The sequence below is a fragment of the Camellia sinensis genome, chromosome 10, assembly GCF_055761805.1.
Source record: "Camellia sinensis isolate YWXY chromosome 10, ASM5576180v1, whole genome shotgun sequence".
In the NCBI taxonomy this organism is placed as follows: domain Eukaryota; kingdom Viridiplantae; phylum Streptophyta; class Magnoliopsida; order Ericales; family Theaceae; genus Camellia; species Camellia sinensis.
In genome coordinates this window covers 62039603-62056768 of record NC_138970.1, presented here as the reverse complement: position 1 = coordinate 62056768, position 17166 = coordinate 62039603, and the positions used below count along the sequence as shown (strand labels likewise).

Below are 17166 nucleotides of genomic sequence, written 5' to 3'. Positions count from 1 at the left end.
AGGGGTGAGCAGCGGATATACCGATCCGTCAAAACCGATCGAACCAAACCGATCCGCCACATTTTGGACGGATGCGTGATGATGAGCGGACGGTTGCGGATTGATTTTCTCCAATCCGCCAATTTGGCGGACGGATGGCGGATTTGAGATTTTTTGGCCGCAACCGAACCGCCAAATCGCCAAATCGCGAGCACCTGTAGTAATTTATAAGACTTTGTATTTTCAATTTGTTTAAATATTATGTTTGTGTTTTTAATTGAAAAAGAGTTTAAATATTTTGTTGAAAAAAAGTTTTCAACTTGAATATATTTTTGAATTGAAAAAAATAAACATATTATTCATCTATATTTTTTAGTTTTTAAATCTAACTCTAAAAATAATAAATAAAAAATATGATATATGCTAGTTGATTTTTGTTTTCAAAAACATATGTAGATGTAACAATATAGAGACATTCAATCTCTACTACTGCTCTGTTTATGGTTTTGGTGATTTGAATTGTTATTATATTTTAAGAATCACAGATTGTAATACTTTATAGGGATGAATCATGCTGTAATTGTAATATGTGGATGAAGCATACAGTGATCTTGATATTCTAAAGTTTCAACCTTTCTTTCTTTGGATAAGGCATACAGTGATTGTAATACTTTTTTAAGTAATTGACTGTAATACTTTTTTTTTTCTTTTTTTTTTTAAGGAAGTGCACAAGTTGAATTATGTTGAAAATTTATAAAATTTTAAACCGCCAAACCGATTCGCATCCATCCGCCAAACCGCCAATCCGCTCAATCCACATCCGCCGGATTGGCGGACGGATGCGGATTGATTTTCTTCAATCCGCCAATCTGGCGGACGGATGGCGGATTGAAAGTTTCGTGGCCGCAACCGACCCCCGCCCACCCCTAAAGAAAATGAGTGAGAGTATTAATTAGTACCACCACTAATGATTAGTATCATCACTAATGATGTGACAGTATTGTTGCGTTTGTTTTTTTTTTTTGAACAAATTATATATACCTTCCTAAAAATTTAACTAAATTACAGATACCTCCCTGAGATTTCAAAAATTACAAATATCTCTTAAAATTTATATTTTCATAACAATTTATCCCCTAATTTGTTATGCAAATAATATCTTCAAAAGATATTTGTAATTTCTCAAACCTTAGAAAGTATCTAAAATTTTACTAAACCTCAAGAGGATATATGTAATTTGTCTTTTTTTTATTTTAAAAAGTAAATACCACATTATTAATAGTTACTTTAAAACACTACTTTTAATAATCTCTATCATTACCCATATAGACTATGTGAACAAATAAATTATAGATACACAAACAAATATTAAAATGACACTTAAACAGATAAGTAACGAAAATAAATAGACAGACGGGTATAGGTAAAGGGAAAAAAAAAATTCAATTTATACTATCCTTTTGGTCCCAAAAAAAAAGTTTAGAAGTGGATCTTTGACTGAGTACCTTTAGAAATTAAAGTTCAAAACTACCTGAATCTGAGAAATACTTCTAAAATATTGTGGGCAAGAGAAAAAAAAAAAAAAAAAATTCCCATGAACAACACATAACCCACCAAAAAAACTAACAAACCGTTCTTAAGCAAGAGACTACAATTTGTAAAATTTTGATTCCAGATCTGCTAAAATAAAAAATCCATCCATCTTGTCATAAAACATAGCCCCACCAAACTCAATTCTCGTCTCAAAACTGCCACAAAAAGCAAATTAACTCCTCTTGAAACAAAACAATTAGATAAGGATAGTATACCTAAGACAAAACTCAAAGCCAGAAAAATCTCACTGGGAGACTCCCAACCACTTTGAGAAGTTTTCAAACTCGGTGTAATCGCTGTCGGAGATCATAGTCTGGTACCATGCCTTTCCTGCAGACTTGCTTTTGGTAGCCTCTTCCTGTTAATGATGAAAAGGTCAAAATTATTCTTTTAGAAAAAAGGATCCAAATGAGGCCAATTGTCTTCATATCAGTTTCCATGCACTGAATTTTATTGACAGAACTACAATTCTCATGAATAAACTGCACGAAAAGGCCAATTATCCCAACCACCAATATCCCAAAACCAAAAGTTGGGATTTGATAATCACCATTTTGACTGAAGATAAAGAATTTTCTACAGCCATAAACTGCACTGAGCACCATTAACAGAGGATATAACCAACAGGTGTAAACAATTCGGACTAGCCACCAATATCATGTATAATACAACTAATAAGAAACATGACACTAGAAAATTGAAGGGAAATGTAAATAACATGTAAGCTAAATATTATTCACATTTTGTTTCCCTTTTCTTTTTTCCCCCTCCATAAAACCCCCCACCAAATTGAAGATCCAAATACAACTTTGAAGAAAACAATATGCACAATGATAAAGCACATTGCTGACAATTGACTAGAATTAGGATAATCATCCAATAAATCACTGGAAACACCAATGTGTATAAATCCACACCAAGTACTTTCAATAATCACTGACCAAACCCACGCATTCATTAGTGGACAAGATTATTTAAACTAAATTGAAAACGATAAGTTGATACTAGTAAAACAACCCAACCACCAAATGAAGCCAAAAACAATTTGTAGGCAGTGTTTCAAAGCTAATTGCACAGGCAAGCAGCACCAAGGGAACACTAAAGAGAACAAAACCCCCAAGTAGAATTGTTTCAAACAATTCAAGAAAAATCTGTCAAACAACAGGATTATAGGACAATTGCACACAAGCTGGATAAACATTCAAATTACTCTCGTAAATTTTTCTCCAAAAATTAGAGAAACAGACCAACAACAACAACAACAACAACAACAACAAATATTATATGTGCAAACATTTAGGCATACACCCATGTACAAAGAAAATGTTCCATGTCAAAAATAAAGTTCATAGAGGAAGTGGAAAATATTTTTCGGGATAGGAAAAACTAAAACATGTTCATAAATTGGTTAATGGGGTTCTACCTGAAGACTGGACCAGTTTTCATAGCATAACAGAACATGAACCAAAACCATGCTAACCAAATTATAAACAGTCAAAAACAAAATACTCAAGTTGAAACATAAGTAGAATTTATTACCTTGTCATGTATAGAAGCTATAGTTCACAGATATTAAACTCTTTTTCTTTTTCTTTTTCTTTTTCTTTTTTTTTTTAAAAAAAAGCTCAGCACAAGTCAACGAGGCATAATAAATACTAGAATAAATTACAAATGCAACCTTTGAGATTTGCTTAAAGTACGATTGACCACCTTTGGTTATGAAAATTACATCCTGCCCCCTAAACGTTTCTGATTTTATAACAAATTGCTCATTTTAATAATAAATCATCAAATCAATTACCAGTTTTTAATTGATGTCAAAATTTTATTTTAATTTATAATTCAAGCAATTTTATCATTTATGAATTTCATTAATTCAGTTAATTCTGTTAAATAACAATTTCTGCAAAGGAGTATTTGTAATTAAACAGAAAAACTACACATGTTAGGTCTTCTACATATAGTTGGTGAAACAAAAATTTCACTAGCTAAATTTATCCAATTATTATACCGGTTGAGTTCAAGTATTGAGTAAAGTAGCGAAAAATTCAACATAACAAAATAGAAAACATGTCGTTGAAATATAAATGAAAACAAAGTAAAATATACCTTAGAAATTTGCTTCCTCTTCTTATCAAGCTTCTCCTTCTTAGACTTCAAGCGCTGAGCCTCAGCCAAAAGCGCCATTCTCTTCGCAGTCTTAGCATACGGATTCAGCTTCAACATGGTGTTCAAATTCTTCAGAGGATTCTTCTTCATTGGAGCCCTCTTCACCTCCTTCTTGATCGGCCGCACCACTGACTGAACCTCATCCGAGTTAATAATCCTAGTCAAATCCGCATTCACCATCTTCGCTCTAGGCAACACGTACCCCTTCTTCTTCTCCGAAGGCTTCTCGAACGATCCATAGACCGAATCCAACTTCTCGAATGCAGATTTAGTCCAGATAACGAATCGTCCAACGTGACCACCAGGTGCGAGCTTGAGAAGATTGAGACGCTCAACATTGGCGATCTCAACACCAGGAATGTTCCTGAAAGCCTTCACAAGCTTCGATCCTTCGGTTCCATACACAATCAGAGGACCTTTCCGAGAAATGTATCGACGATTTCTCATTTTTCCCTTGCCAGGTCGAATGGCTTGGCTATCCTTCGCCTTCTCAGCATCAGGATAAGCTCCGATCTGCTTCAGAGCTTTGATTGCCGAAGAGGTCTTCTCGATTCCCTCGGTCGAATCGCTAACAACGAGAGGAATCTCTGGCACCGACTCGATTCTGTGGCCGCGAGCCATGACGAGGGAGGGAACGGCGGAGGCGGCGATGGCGGAGGCGACGGCGTAGCGCTTCTGGTTGACGTTGATGCGGCGGTGCCAGCGGCGCCAGATCTTCGTCGGCGCGAACATGCGGCCGCCGCGACACATGTTTCCGAAGGCACCTTGGCCGGCGCGGTGAGTGCCGCCACCGGGAACACGGGGGATACGGGAGACGGCGCGGCCGGTGCCCCAGGACTCGGCGGAGGTCTGGTGGCCGGCCTTTTTGGAGACGGCGTAGGGCTGGCGACTGTTCTTGGACATGTTGGTGTGGACGAAGGTGATGATATCGGGGCGGATCGAGGATTTCATGACGTCCGGCAAGGGGAGGGTGGTGGTGGCGCCGTCGGTGGCCATGTCGGAGTCGAGGTTGTGGACGGACACCAGAGGGCGGGCCGCGGCCATTTCTGGTGGCGGAGGCAGGATGGAGAGAGGAGGAGGGAAGTGATCTAGGGTTTTTGAGTACAGGAAGCGAAATTAGGCACCAGTGAAGAAGAGAGTATATATAGGTGGGAGTGAGGTTTAATTACGAATGTGCCATGATCTAGGGTTTTTTAGGTTTGATTTATGATTGGGTAGAAATAGAGCCTTGCTTCATACACCCAGTGCGGGTCGCGCTCCCAGTGACGTAGCGCGCTTTCACTAGTCAAAAATCAAAAAAAGAAAAAAAAAAATTTATTTTTTTCGGACCAACCCCCAACTGACACCTCACTGGGTGTCGCCCCCAACTGGGGTAAAATACATTTTTCGGTAAAAATATAATAGTAATAACCCTTTGTTGGAAAGATAGCGTTGGATTAAAATAGTTAATAAAAATAAAATAAATTAAAAAGATAAAATTTGATATTTAAATCATAATAAATTTTTTTTTTATAACGATCAAATTTATTTAAAAAAAAAGTTAACAAATTTTTTAAATATAATATTTTTAGTTACGTTAAAAAGTTAAAAAATTAATTAAAATAATAATTTTTCAAACGAATCCTAAAAAAAATTTATTTTTACTTATTTAATTATTTATTTTTTTTGATATTTTGAATTTTTACTAGGAATGAAAATGGAGATCCTACTCAAAGGTTATTCATGAGACCCTAACCAAAATACATGCGCTTTCCCCGTTTTTATACCCAACAGGTTGGGTCGGTAGCATAGATTTAGGCTAAGTTTGGCTAAATTAAAAAAATGCACTTATTTCATCTTTTTATCTTTTTTAAGTCACATCAATCAACATCTCCTCTCTATTTTTTCTATACATAATACAAGAAAAGTCAAAAAATGCACTTATTTAGTCTTCCCAAACTTGACCTTAATCTCTATTCGGGATGGGGCGGGGATAGGTGCCCGCTCATTCTCCATAGGTTTACAGCTATGTTCTTACCCTCTCATTCAAATTGATTCACCGAATTGCTCAATCTCTCGCTTGAAGCTCAACTGATATCAACAATTTGCGACGGCGACGATCTCCTTCGGCATTTACGGTGGTTCTCCTTGCATGGTGAGTTTCCTCTCTCGATTGCCCCAATCTCTCTCTCTCTTTCTCTCCATCGACAGTGATTGACCACAAAAAGCTCCACTTTCATTCATGGCGGTCTCGAAGAACACGCGGTGTTCTAAGATCCCTGATGATGCAATTTTTTGATTTTGCAAAGAAAGTTTTTTTTTCTTCTAATGAGTAGGTTGTTGGAGCTGAAATTGGGGGTTTATAATGGCTTTGAGATTTGCGAATGGTAGGGTTTTGGGTTTGGTTTGGTTGGTGTGCGTTTGTGTTTCTCGAATATATGGAATGCATGTAGCTTTTTTGACTATGCTGACATGATAGTGTTCCTTTTTTTAACAATTTAAAATAAGGTTGTTAAAATTAATTAGTGAATATTTGTTTTTATTATCAAAACAAAAATAAAATAAAATAAAATGTGTATATGACTTTAGCTTTGGCTGTAAACTTCGAAAAAAAAGGGGCTTAGGTTGGGTTGGGAAACCCATACTCATTAGGGGATGATGAGCGTAGTCTCTATGGGAGATGGGGATGGGGAATGGGAAAAAATTATATTAGGAGAATGGAGATGGAGAATTAATATCTACCTTTTTGCCTTCCATTGTCATTCCTATTTTGTACTAAAAGATGTGTGGAAAAACAAAAATGTGATGTGACAATTTAGGTTTTTTTTGAGAAGTAAGTTAAAAATCACTTCTTAGTTTTTAACTCATTTTGGGTTACATCATCTCTCACATTTTGTACATATTTTTTCAAAAAAAGTTAAAAAAAACTAAAAAATTAATTTTAATCATCTTTTCAAAACACCACTTATAATAAATTTTACGTATTTGTATGTCTCCAAACTAGGCTAAATTGACTTTTTGTAGTAATTTTTTTATTTTTTATAAAAAAAAACGTGTAAAAAAAAAAAGAAACCCCCTCAAGTTGATAATCTGTAAAAATCTCTCTTTCGAAGCATGCCCTCTAAGTGGTGTGATTTTATGATGAACAAATTGATTAAGTATAAAATTTTCATAATATGGAGAATACGTATTAAAATATAAATAAATTAATTAAATTTTAATAAGATAATTTGAAAGAGAATAGCTTATTCCGGTCTAAGGGATTGTTTGGGATGACCTAAATAAGTGTACTTTTTGTCTTTTTACGAAAAGATGTGCAGAAAAGTAGAGAGATGATGTGATGAAAAAAAGATAAAAAGATAAAAAGTGTGTACTTATTTAGGGTAGCCAAACTTGACCTAAGTTTGAAGCCGAGACAACAATCCAAGTTTTGGATGTGCGCTACATTAATAGTTTTTTTTGTAAATAGTGTTTCTAAATGTTTCCACATTTTTCCTTAGGACCTCTTACTACCAACATTGTTTCTCTCTTCATTTTTCTTTGGACCCCTATCATAATTTCAAATATACCTTTTGAACCCTACTCCTACCCCTATACACTACAAGAAAATGCACATTTGGCAACCAAAATTGGTGACTAAAAAAAATTTAGTCGCTAAAAGTTATAGAATTGGTGACTAATATTTTTTTTAATCGGGGTATATTCATTATTGGCGACTAAAAAAAATTTTAGTTGCTGAAAATTCTAGAATTTGCGGCAAAAAAAAAACTTAGTCGTTGTATATTGACTTTTGGCTACAAAAATATTTAGTCGCCAAATGGAAAATTAAAAAATTATTTGTTATCTTTAGCGACTAAAGTTTTAGTCGCCAAAAACTTACTTTCAGCGACAAAAAAAATTTAGTCGCGATATATTGATTTTTGGCTACTAAAATATTTAGTCGCCGAATAGAAAATAAAAAAATTATTTTTTCTCTTTGGCGACTAAAGTTTTAGTCTCCAAAAACGTACTTTCAGCGACAAAAAATTATTTTTGTCGCCTTTAGCTAACTTTTTCCGACTAAAAGTTTTGTCGCCTTTAGCTATTAACATTTTCAAAGAAAGATTTTGAATTATTGGTGGGCTCCAGTGTTTTTAAAGGCTCAAGGCGCACTAAGGCGCCAAAGGTCTCTTGGAGCCTAGGCGCAAGGCGAGGCGCGGGCTTTATTGAAGTAAGGCGCACAGTATTCGTAAAAAATAGAAAAATTAATATAGACTAATCATTCATAGTACTAAGACAATTTTTTAAAAAATAAAAAGTAATCAAGATTCAAGACAAAATATAGAATAATTCTCAAAGCTATGAAAGTGCATATTACATAACATTTAAATTTTCAAAGATCAAATAATCCACATTCAATAAAATAAAAACATAAACACTAAACATCTAAAACATAAATATCCAACAAATACTAATATATATCTTAACACTTAAAAACATCAATATCAAAAGAAAGGGTAGGTTAGGTCGGTGTCAGTCAATCATCATCCTCAACATCAATGGCAAGCAAACTATCATCTTCTTCTCTATCAGTTGATTTGTATCCCTCAACATCTTCCTCCGCTGTGTCATCGGAGCCCGCTTCCTCTTCATCTATTAATTGAAGTGGAGTCAATGTTGATGATTTAGATATCCTCGATTGTGCCTTTAAGCGTGAACTTGTTGCTCTACTTGCATGGCTACTTTCTTCTACTCCAGAAGCTCTAGCAACAGTGGCCCACGTCAAGCCATCATCATCATCAAACACAGGCTCAATATCTTCATCTGATTCTCCATCCATCCTCCCAAGCAACCACTCATTGCTTTCATCAATATTTTGCAAAGATATGGGATCAAGAGTGTTGTGCACGTCATACCTAAATCTCAATGTTCTATTGTATTTGACATACACTAAATCATTGAGACGTTGTTGTTCCAATCTATTTCTTTTCTTGCTATGAAGCTGCAATTATTAAAAAGATATTAAATTCTATATAATTAGAATAAAAAATATTTGAATTGAACAAAAAATTAGTTAGAATGTTAAATACTCACATGTTCGAATACACTCCAATTTCGTTCACAACCCGATGAACTACATGTTAGGCTAAGGACTTTTATGGCAAAAGTTTGCAAGTTTGGAGTATAAGAACCATATGATGCCCACCAATCAGCTGCGATAACCCACTAGTTAGAAATAATTGTTACCAAGTATTAAGTTTTACTAAAAGTATTACTAAAGATAAACTCTATGAGTCTATAATATATTACCTGGTGCTCTTGTATTTCTTTGCCTAATCACAACAGACTTGCCAAAAAGACTCTCAGCCTTCATATAAATACTCATCTCATTAGTGATCAAATCTTGAACAATGACATCCGGGACCAACCTTTGCATGCATTCATAAAACCCATTCATCACTTCATGATCTCTTTGCACCTCTAACGCTTTTCGGTAAAAGAATTCTGGGTTAAGAAAATGTGCAGCTGCATGTAAAGGTCGATGCAATTGAACATCCCATCTTTTGTCAATGATTTCGAAAATTTCATTATACTTCTCTTCTTTATGATCAAATGAACTTGCAATGCATTCTTTTGCCCTATCCATTGCCTCATAAATGTATCCCATGGGAGGTTTCTTCTCGGTATCAACCAATCTAAGCACTTTGACAAGAGGACCCGAGACCTTAAGGGCAAACACAACAGTATTCCAAAATGAAGGCATCAACAAAGTTTGTGCCATTCTTTTACCTTGTGGCTCCTTTGCCCATTTGCTTGAGGTCCAGTCTTCGGAGGTCACCATCTTTCTCAATTTTTTTTTTGTTGATGCATCCTAGACAAAGTCAAAAAGGCGGTTGCAAATCTAGTTTTTGCAGGCTTGATCAAATTCTTCAAATTTGTAAAGCGCCTCAATCATGTTTAGCAACGTAGGTCGATTGTAAATGTAGCCATGTACTGCAATACCCCTTTCAAATGTCTTTTTCAGTCTAAGTATCTTGAAAATGTCTTCTAACATCAAGTCCAAACAATGAGCAGCACATGGTGTCCAATACAAGTGTTCATACTTAGCTTCCAAAAACCTCCCTATAATGTAACAATAATGAAGAATTATTATTTTCAAGTTTTTAAATTTTAAATACAAAACAAACTATGAGTAAACAATTTTGATGTAAGGAATGAGGAAATATTCTTACCCACCAACACATTAGCTGCAGCACTATCAGTGATAACTTGCACCACATTCTTTTTTCCAACTTTCTCCACAAACTTGTCTAGTAATTCAAATAGCTTTTGCCCATCCTTTGAATAGCTAGAAGCATCAACCGACTCAACAAACATGGTTCCTCTTGGACAATTAACTAAAAAGTTAATCAATGTCCTTCCTGTCTTATCAGTCCAACCATCTGCCATTATGGAACACCCGTATTTTGCACAATCCTCTTTATGATACTTCATCAAATCTTCAGTATGTTTCACTTCTTTTTTGAGTTGGATAACCCGCACTCCATGGTATGTCGATGGCTTCATACCAGGACCATATTGGCCAATGGCTTCAATCATTGGTCCAAAACTGTAATAACCCGACCCTCGTACATGTTCTTTGTTATATCTCTGGGTCCTATTTTGGCGATTTTGAATGCTTACTGTGGAATCCTATGGGAAATTTAAATTAAGTGAACCATATGATTAAAGATGTCTATCTGTTCAATAAGAAAAGTATCTGTTGTAAGAGAATGTTTAGATCAGAAATTGGAAGCTTTAGAGGCTTAATTATCTGGAATTGACTTCACATATATAATCAGCATAATTTTTATGTAATATTAAGCACTTCTGTGAAATTTCAATTTAGAGATGCTTAAACGATTCATTTTTGTCCCTATTCAAGTTTTCCATGTATATGTATATGTTTATAAGAGTCTCATGACTCATAAGACTTGAGAACCACATTTATCCTAAGGGAGAGTGAGGAGTGAGAGAATTGAAGGGTAGAGGAAGAAGATCATCAAAGGTTGGGGACTTTTGGAAGATTAAGCACAAGGTATGTATAAGACTGTCTCAATTGACTTCCATAACTCTTCTTAGGATGTATGTCCTTTTAATCATGTTACTTAAGGGTTGGAACTATGATTCCATATTCCTTGGTTGTTGGATTCAATTAAAATTGAATATGGAGAAGTTATATTTTCTCTTTTTACTTTGAACTTGAGAATAGAGCATGATTTTGTTAATCCATGTTATGTCATGTGCATGAGAAGCCAAGAACTTCAAGATATGGAAGAGTGTTTGTGAATTTCAATTTTTGGCCCATTGAATTGAGTTGTGTGCATGGATTTAATTCAAGCTAGAAATGTTGTATATTGTACCTTGGATTTCATGCTTTTTGAACCATGATTTAGTAATGAAAAGATCTATTTTTGAGTCTTGAATACACTCCTAAAAGAATGGAAATTTTTAGCAAATTTCGGACTGGAAATGCAGAATCGCCGCACGTGCGGGAGTCATGGCCGCACGTGCGGGAGGTGTTGCCGCACGTGCGGGGGTTGTGGCCGCACGTGCGGGAGAAGGGAAAATTTTGGGACTTTGGTTCTGCTAGAAAGGCACGTGCGGGACCTCCGGGCCGCACGTGCGGGGCCAACTGCCGCACGTGCGGGGCTCACAGCCGCACGTGCGGCTCATGCTGAAAAATATGGTTTGCTCCGTTTTGCGTGTAGAACCCTCTAATATTGTCGGAATATGTATTTGATGTCTTTTAATATGTATAAATTCCTTCGAAGTAAAACGAAACAGAAAGTGATTCAATATGAAAAAGGAAACTAAAGTGTGTAAGTTGAATGTGTGCAGGGCACACTCCGGGAAGAACAAGCACGTCGTCGCAACACTGTGAGTAGTAGTATCATTATCTTCCTTACACATGAATAATGATTTTCATTAGCATTTCGTTTACGCGACCATGTTAATGTCTCAAGTACGCAACTAAGATTAATGTTTCAAGTGTGCAAGTATGTATGTTAATGCTCAAGTATGCTCCAAGTATGTAATGAATGAAATAAGAAAGATAGAACACCTATGTTCTATAAGACTCTAGGCCTATGGCCATTCAAGATAAGTTATCAAGATATGGAACAAAGTGCTACACGGAACTAAGTGCTACGACCTGAGCCACCTCTAGAATCCGTGTGAGACACCTCTTGAGTCCGTATAAATATGGTTTCAAGGGCTTTATGCCACTTTCAAGGGCTTTATGCCACTTTCAAGGGCTTTAATGCCAAAAAGTACAAGGGGCCTTGTGCCACTATGTTCAAGGGCATTATGCCACCATGTTAAGGGCTTCAAGCTGTTATGAATTAAGAATATGATATATCAAGTTTTTATGTTCAGGTATGGGCCTAAGGCCGTTATAAGATGCATACAGAATCAGGCTACCTTTGTAATCTCTGCATTCACACGTTTATTGATATATGTCATGTTTCAAGTTGAGCATTGCTTCATTATGTATTACTATTCACTGAGCCCGGCTCACTCTCTGTTATGTCTGTTTCTGTAGGCAACCAATCAGGAGGTCAATCCTAACCTATGATGCCCGGCTCCTTTTGACAACCTTTGTGTAACCAAGCACTCACGAGGCCACCCGTTTTGTGAAGTCCACTAAGATAATTGGCTCACTCCTTGGCTACCCTTCCAAGTTGATTGTGCATAACTCCAAAAGTTTTGTTATATGCCCGACTATAGGGCTGGTTCTGTATATGTTTATGTATATATATGTACTGCCAAGAATATTTTTGAATTCTATCAATCTCTTATGGTGCATGTAATGTATGAGATCCTGGCATATTAGAAATAGCTCAATGGAATTTGTTGGTTTTATACTCTTGTATGTTTGTGCTTCCGTCAGGGCCCCATATACTATATGTATACCAGGTTATATGTCTGTTTGAGAATAGGTCATGCCCGAACTTTTAGGGGCAAGTTAGGGGCGTGACAAGTGGTATCAGAGCACGAGTTGCTATCTCACACACGGGTCCATTGAGCTTTAGGGTGTCTAGAAAAGCTTTAGGCATCTTGCATGACATCCTAAAAATTATGAAAGAGCGATGGCAACGTTAAGTCTACTCTGATAATGCTAACACTTTTGAAATATGTCTATTATGTATAAATGCTTATTGTGTAGGTAATGGTGAGGACAAGGACAGAAGAGACAGAAGATGCTACGTCTGCACGGCTGGATAGAATGGAGAGAATGATTATGGAAATGGCAGAGACCCTCCGGCAACAACAGCCACAACAACCACCCCCACCACCGGTACCTCCACCGGCAGTACAAGATTTCCATGTTGAAGACCGGACTATCACTCTTACTAAGGAGTTTAAAAAGATGCAACCGCCATCCTTTAAAGGAGGAATAGAACCAATGAAAGCTGAAGCATGGGTGTTGGGAATAGAGAAGTTATTTGAAGTCTTTCCCTGCACAGAAGTTCAGAAAGTGCAGTTGGCTGCCTTTACTCTTGAGGATGAAGCGCGCAGATGGTGGATGCTTACAAGAACCGTACATCAAGGGTTGACATGGGACAGATTCTTAGAATTGTTCTATGACAAGTACTTCCCTCAAAGCATGCGGGATAAGAAGGTAACAGAATTTGAAACTCTCAGACAAGGGAACAAAACTGTCGCTGAATATGAAGCCCAATTCGCAGAACTAGCTCGGTTCGCACCTCATATGGTAGACACGGACTATAAGAAGGCGCGCAAATTTGAAGGGGGATTACGGAGCGCTATTCTGGATAGGGTCAACATGTTGAAGTTACCTACTTATGTTGATGTGTTGGAGAGAGCCGTTATAGCGGAGGGGAATCTAGCTACTCAGAGTCGAATTTCGGAATGGAAAGGGAAGAGGCAAAATACCCAATGGTCGAAGGGATCACCAGCTCCACCAAACAAGAAGCAGACCTTAGGGAGTTCAACTACTTCTACCCCTAGTCAGGATACAATGCCGACTTGTCCGGAATGTGGGAAGAAGCATCGTGGGACGTGTTATCGGAAGTCTGGAGCCTGTTTTCAGTGTGGTAAGACGGGTCATTTGATCAAGGATTGCCCTCAAAGGAGTCAACCAAGTAATAATAGAACCACTACGAGTTCGGCGGGGTCTGCACCAACTGCCAACACCAAGACAACGGTTAAACCTACTAATAATAAAGATACTGCGAGACAAGGCAGGGTGTTCGCATTGGTCCCGGGAGATGTGCAAAATGCGGCAACGGTGGTGTCAGGTACATTTATCGTTCATGGTCATTTTGCTCACGTATTATTTGACTCTGGCTCCACCCATTCTTTTGTGTCGAAACTATTTGCTCCTAATTTAGATGAAACTGAAGAAGAACTATCTTATAAATTGTGTGTGTCTTCACCTTTGGGAGGTCCTATGTTTTGTACCTCTATATATACTGCTTGTGAACTCCAACTTGGGGATCTCCGGGTATATGCCAATCTGTTGCCTCTCGATATGGCCTATTTCGATATCATTCTGGGAATGGACTGGTTAGGTGAATATGGTGCAACTATAGATTGTTTGACTAAACAAATCAGTTTTCATCCTCCGGGACAATCAGGGTCTACCTTTCAGGGACATGAAGTGACTTCGCCACCTTACTTAATTTCCGCCGCAAGGGCTTGTAAATTAATTCAGAAAGGATGTCAGGGGTATTTATGTAGTGTTCTAGAGGGGCAAATGGCGAACGAGAATATTAACATGATCCCAGTGGTATGTGAATTTCCGGATGTTTTTCCAGAAGAGTTACCAGGACAGTTAATAGATCGTGAAATTGAGTTTACAATTGAAGTAGCACCTGGAACTCAACCCATTTCTAAGACTCCGTATAGAATGGCGCCGGTTGAGATGAAAGAATTGAAAATGCAGTTGCAAGATCTATTGGACAAGGGATTTATCCGCCCGAGTGTATCTCCGTGGGGTGCGCCCGTTTTGTTCGTGAAGAAGAAGGATGGAACACTCCGGCTGTGTATCGATTATAGAGAACTCAACAAAGTCACCATTAAGAATAAGTATCCGTTACCAAGAATCGATGACCTGTTTGATCAGCTTCAAGGGGCACAGGTCTTTTCTAAGATTGATCTACGGTCTGGATACCATCAATTGAAAGTCAAGGCGGATGATGTTGAGAAGACAGCCTTCCGAACCCGGTACGGTCATTATGAATTTTTGGTTATGCCCTTTGGAGTTACTAACGCCCCAGCAGCCTTTATGGATTTGATGAACCGCGTCTTCAAGTCTTATCTGGATGAATTTGTGGTAGTCTTTATTGATGATATCCTTATTTATTCAAAGAATGTGGAAGCTCATGAAACCCATCTTCGCTTAATTCTTCAAATCCTTCGGGAAAGGAAATTGTATGCAAAGCTTAAGAAATGTGAATTTTGGCTATTCGAGGTGGCATTCCTGGGGCATATTATCACAAAGGAAGGAGTTTCCGTTGATCCACACAAAATTGAGGCGATTGTGAAATGGCCGACTCCTACCAATGTGGCCGAAGTGCGTAGCTTCATGGGATTAGCTGGCTATTACAGGAGATTCGTTCAAGATTTTTCTAAACTTGCTGGACCACTTACACAATTGACTCGAAAGGGAGTTGCATTTGAATGGTCAAAAGAGTGGGAATCTGCTTTTCAGGAATTAAAGATGAAATTAACCACAGCTCCAGTTCTAGCTTTACCATCTGGTATCGAAGGGTTTGTGATCTACAGTGATGCGTCTCATAAGGGATTAGGGTGTGTGCTTATGCAAGGTGGTAGAGTCATAGCCTATGCTTCACGACAACTCAAACCCCATGAAAAGAATTACCCCACGCATGACCTCGAGCTTGCGGCAGTGGTTTTTGCTCTAAAGATATGGCGGCATTATTTGTATGGTACTACCTGCGAAGTTTACACCGACCACAAAAGCCTTAAGTATCTTTTTACCCAGAAGGAATTGAACATGCGGCAGCGTCGGTGGTTAGAGTTAATTAAAGATTATGATTTACAGATCCATTATCATCCTGGTAAGGCCAACATGGTTGCAGATGCTCTTAGTCGGAAGAATGTGGGGGATTTGGCCAACCTGTTTACGGAGCAAAGGGAATTGGTAAATGAACTGAATAAAATGAGTGTGGAGTTTAAGATACATGGACAGGAAACAGTACTAGCAGCGGTAATGGCTCAACCGACCTTACTTGAGGAGATTAAGTCACATCAAATGGAGGATGACATTCTAAAGAAGGTGTGTGATGAGTTAGAGTCAAAACCAAAATCGGGGTTCAGTTTAGTGGACTCGGTACTCAAATTTCAAAATCGGATGTGTGTCCCCAATGTGTTGGAACTCAGACGGAAATTGATGGAAGAAGCACACGTCTCGAGATTTTCTATGCACCCGGGAAGTACTAAAATGTACCAGGATTTGAAACAAAATTTTTGGTGGCCAAGCATGAAGAAGGAGATTGCAGAATTCGTCTCTAAATGTTTGCAATGTCAGCAAGTAAAAGCGGAGCATCAGAGGCCAGCAGGACTATTACAGCCCCTCCCGATCCCAGAATGGAAATGGGAACATTTAACCATGGATTTCGTTGTGGGATTACCGCGGACACCGAGGGGTATGAATTCGATATGGGTCATTGTCGACCGATTGACTAAGTCTGCCCACTTCCTACCGGTGAAGACTCAATACAATGCAGATAAACTGGCGGTTATCTATGTGAATGAAATTGTAAGGCTGGATGGTGTACCGGTCTCCATTATATCGGATAGGGATCCAAAGTTCGTTTCCAGATTCTGGCAAAGTTTACAAGAAGCCATGGGTACAGAATTGAAGTTCAGCACAGCTTTCCATCCTCAAACTGACGGTCAATCCGAGAGAACGATACAAACTCTGGAAGACATGCTCCGGATGTGTGTGCTAGAGTTTCAAGAAAGTTGGGAAACCCATTTACCACTGGTAGAGTTCGCATATAACAATAGTTACCACTCAAGTATTGCAATGGCACCCTATGAAGCTTTGTATGGAAGACCGTGTCGTTCTCCCGTATGTTGGGCTGAAATTGGAGACAAGTCTTTGTTAGGGCCTGAAATTGTTCAGCTGACAACTGAAAAAGTTGGAATTATTCGGGAAAGATTAAAAACGGCCCAAAGCCGACAAAAAAGTTATGCGGATAACCGACGGAGAGATTTGGAATTCGAAGTGGGCAGTCACGTCTTTATAAAAGTTACTCCGCTGAAAGGCCATCCAAGATTCGGGAAAAGGGGTAAGTTAACACCCCGCTACGTTGGTCCCTTTCAAATTTTGGAGAGGGTCGGTCTGGTAGCTTATCGGGTTGCCCTTCCGCCACATATGAGTCAAGTACATAATGTGTTTCATGTCTCTATGCTTCGGGGGTATCTTGCGGA

At 38.0% G+C, this 17166-nt stretch overlaps 2 protein-coding genes across 2 annotated transcripts; both read right to left on the bottom strand.

Annotated features, from left to right (window-relative positions):
- Positions 1 to 1615: 1615 nt before the first annotated feature.
- On the bottom strand, positions 1616 to 4964 carry LOC114296979 (large ribosomal subunit protein uL4). The gene is made up of 2 exons (XM_028241309.2): positions 3682 to 4964; positions 1616 to 1930 (listed from the first exon to the last, which is right to left on the bottom strand). The coding sequence occupies exons 1-2, from the start codon at positions 4783 to 4785 to the stop codon at positions 1817 to 1819; spliced, it is 1218 nt and encodes a 405-aa protein (XP_028097110.2). The 5' UTR covers positions 4786 to 4964; the 3' UTR covers positions 1616 to 1816.
- A 3272-nt stretch (positions 4965 to 8236) lies between these two features.
- Positions 8237 to 9566, bottom strand: LOC145800431 (uncharacterized). Its single transcript, XM_082890104.1, has 3 exons — positions 9010 to 9566; positions 8794 to 8912; positions 8237 to 8701 (listed from the first exon to the last, which is right to left on the bottom strand). Exons 1-3 carry the CDS (start codon positions 9539 to 9541, stop codon positions 8237 to 8239), a joined length of 1116 nt encoding a protein of 371 aa, XP_082746230.1. The 5' UTR covers positions 9542 to 9566.
- Positions 9567 to 17166: the final 7600 nt, after the last annotated feature.

What these genes read in the sequence shown, in the direction of transcription:
- LOC114296979 (XM_028241309.2), bottom strand. Translation starts at nt 4,785, where the DNA reads ATGGCCGCGGCCCGCCCTCTGGTGTCCGTCCACAACCTCGACTCCGAC. An exon ending in AGAGGAAGCAAATTTCTAAG is followed by an intron (nt 1,931 to 3,681) that starts GTATATTTTACT and finishes CATCATTAACAG; the next exon opens with GAAGAGGCTACCAAAAGCAA.
- LOC145800431 (XM_082890104.1), bottom strand. Translation starts at nt 9,541, where the DNA reads ATGGTGACCTCCGAAGACTGGACCTCAAGCAAATGGGCAAAGGAGCCA. An exon ending in AAGAAATACAAGAGCACCAG is followed by an intron (nt 8,913 to 9,009) that starts GTAATATATTAT and finishes GGGTTATCGCAG; the next exon opens with CTGATTGGTGGGCATCATAT. An exon ending in ATTGGAGTGTATTCGAACAT is followed by an intron (nt 8,702 to 8,793) that starts GTGAGTATTTAA and finishes TAATAATTGCAG; the next exon opens with CTTCATAGCAAGAAAAGAAA.